The 338-nt window shown below is 74.9% G+C and overlaps 2 protein-coding genes across 2 annotated transcripts in view; one reads left to right on the top strand and one right to left on the bottom strand.

The window, feature by feature from the left end:
• NPRL2 (NPR2 like, GATOR1 complex subunit) overlaps window positions 1-325 on the bottom strand; it is a 3,912-nt gene extending 3,587 nt beyond the window's left edge. The window contains exon 1 of the mRNA XM_009639362.2: window positions 116-325. Coding sequence (XP_009637657.1) covers window positions 116-214 — 99 coding nt within the window. The 5' untranslated portion in view covers window positions 215-325. The remainder of the gene's footprint in view (window positions 1-115) is intronic.
• The window catches only part of LOC104126758 (cytochrome b561 domain-containing protein 2), a 2,713-nt gene continuing 2,587 nt past the window's right edge, over window positions 213-338 (top strand). The window contains exon 1 of the mRNA XM_035894675.1: window positions 213-257. Within this exon, the coding sequence (XP_035750568.1) occupies window positions 213-257 (45 nt within the window). The remainder of the gene's footprint in view (window positions 258-338) is intronic.

Below are 338 nucleotides of genomic sequence, written 5' to 3' on the forward strand. Positions count from 1 at the left end.
TGGGCCCCAGCCCCTCGCGTCGGCCAGGTGCTCCCGGGGTCCGGACCCCGCCAGGGCCCTGCTCCGGTACCGGCCCCCGGCAGGGGCTTTCAGAGCCCGGTCCCCCTCCAGGCGCAGGCCTAGGCGCAGCCTTCCCCCACACCTGGTAGGTGATCTTGGGCCCCAGCGTGGGGTGGAACTCGCTGAAGAAGACGCACTCAATCCTGCCGCCCATGCCGGCCCGAGGATGCGCCCAGCCGGGCCCCGGTCCAGCTCCGGTGCCGCAGCGAGGACGGCGAGGTAGCTGCCCGAACGCGCATGCGCCAAGAGCCCGTCCGGCCACCGGAGCACCCGGCCCG

The sequence above is a fragment of the Egretta garzetta genome, unplaced genomic scaffold (genome assembly GCF_000687185.1).
Source record: "Egretta garzetta isolate BGI_Z169 unplaced genomic scaffold, ASM68718v1 scaffold215, whole genome shotgun sequence".
In the NCBI taxonomy this organism is placed as follows: domain Eukaryota; kingdom Metazoa; phylum Chordata; class Aves; order Pelecaniformes; family Ardeidae; genus Egretta; species Egretta garzetta.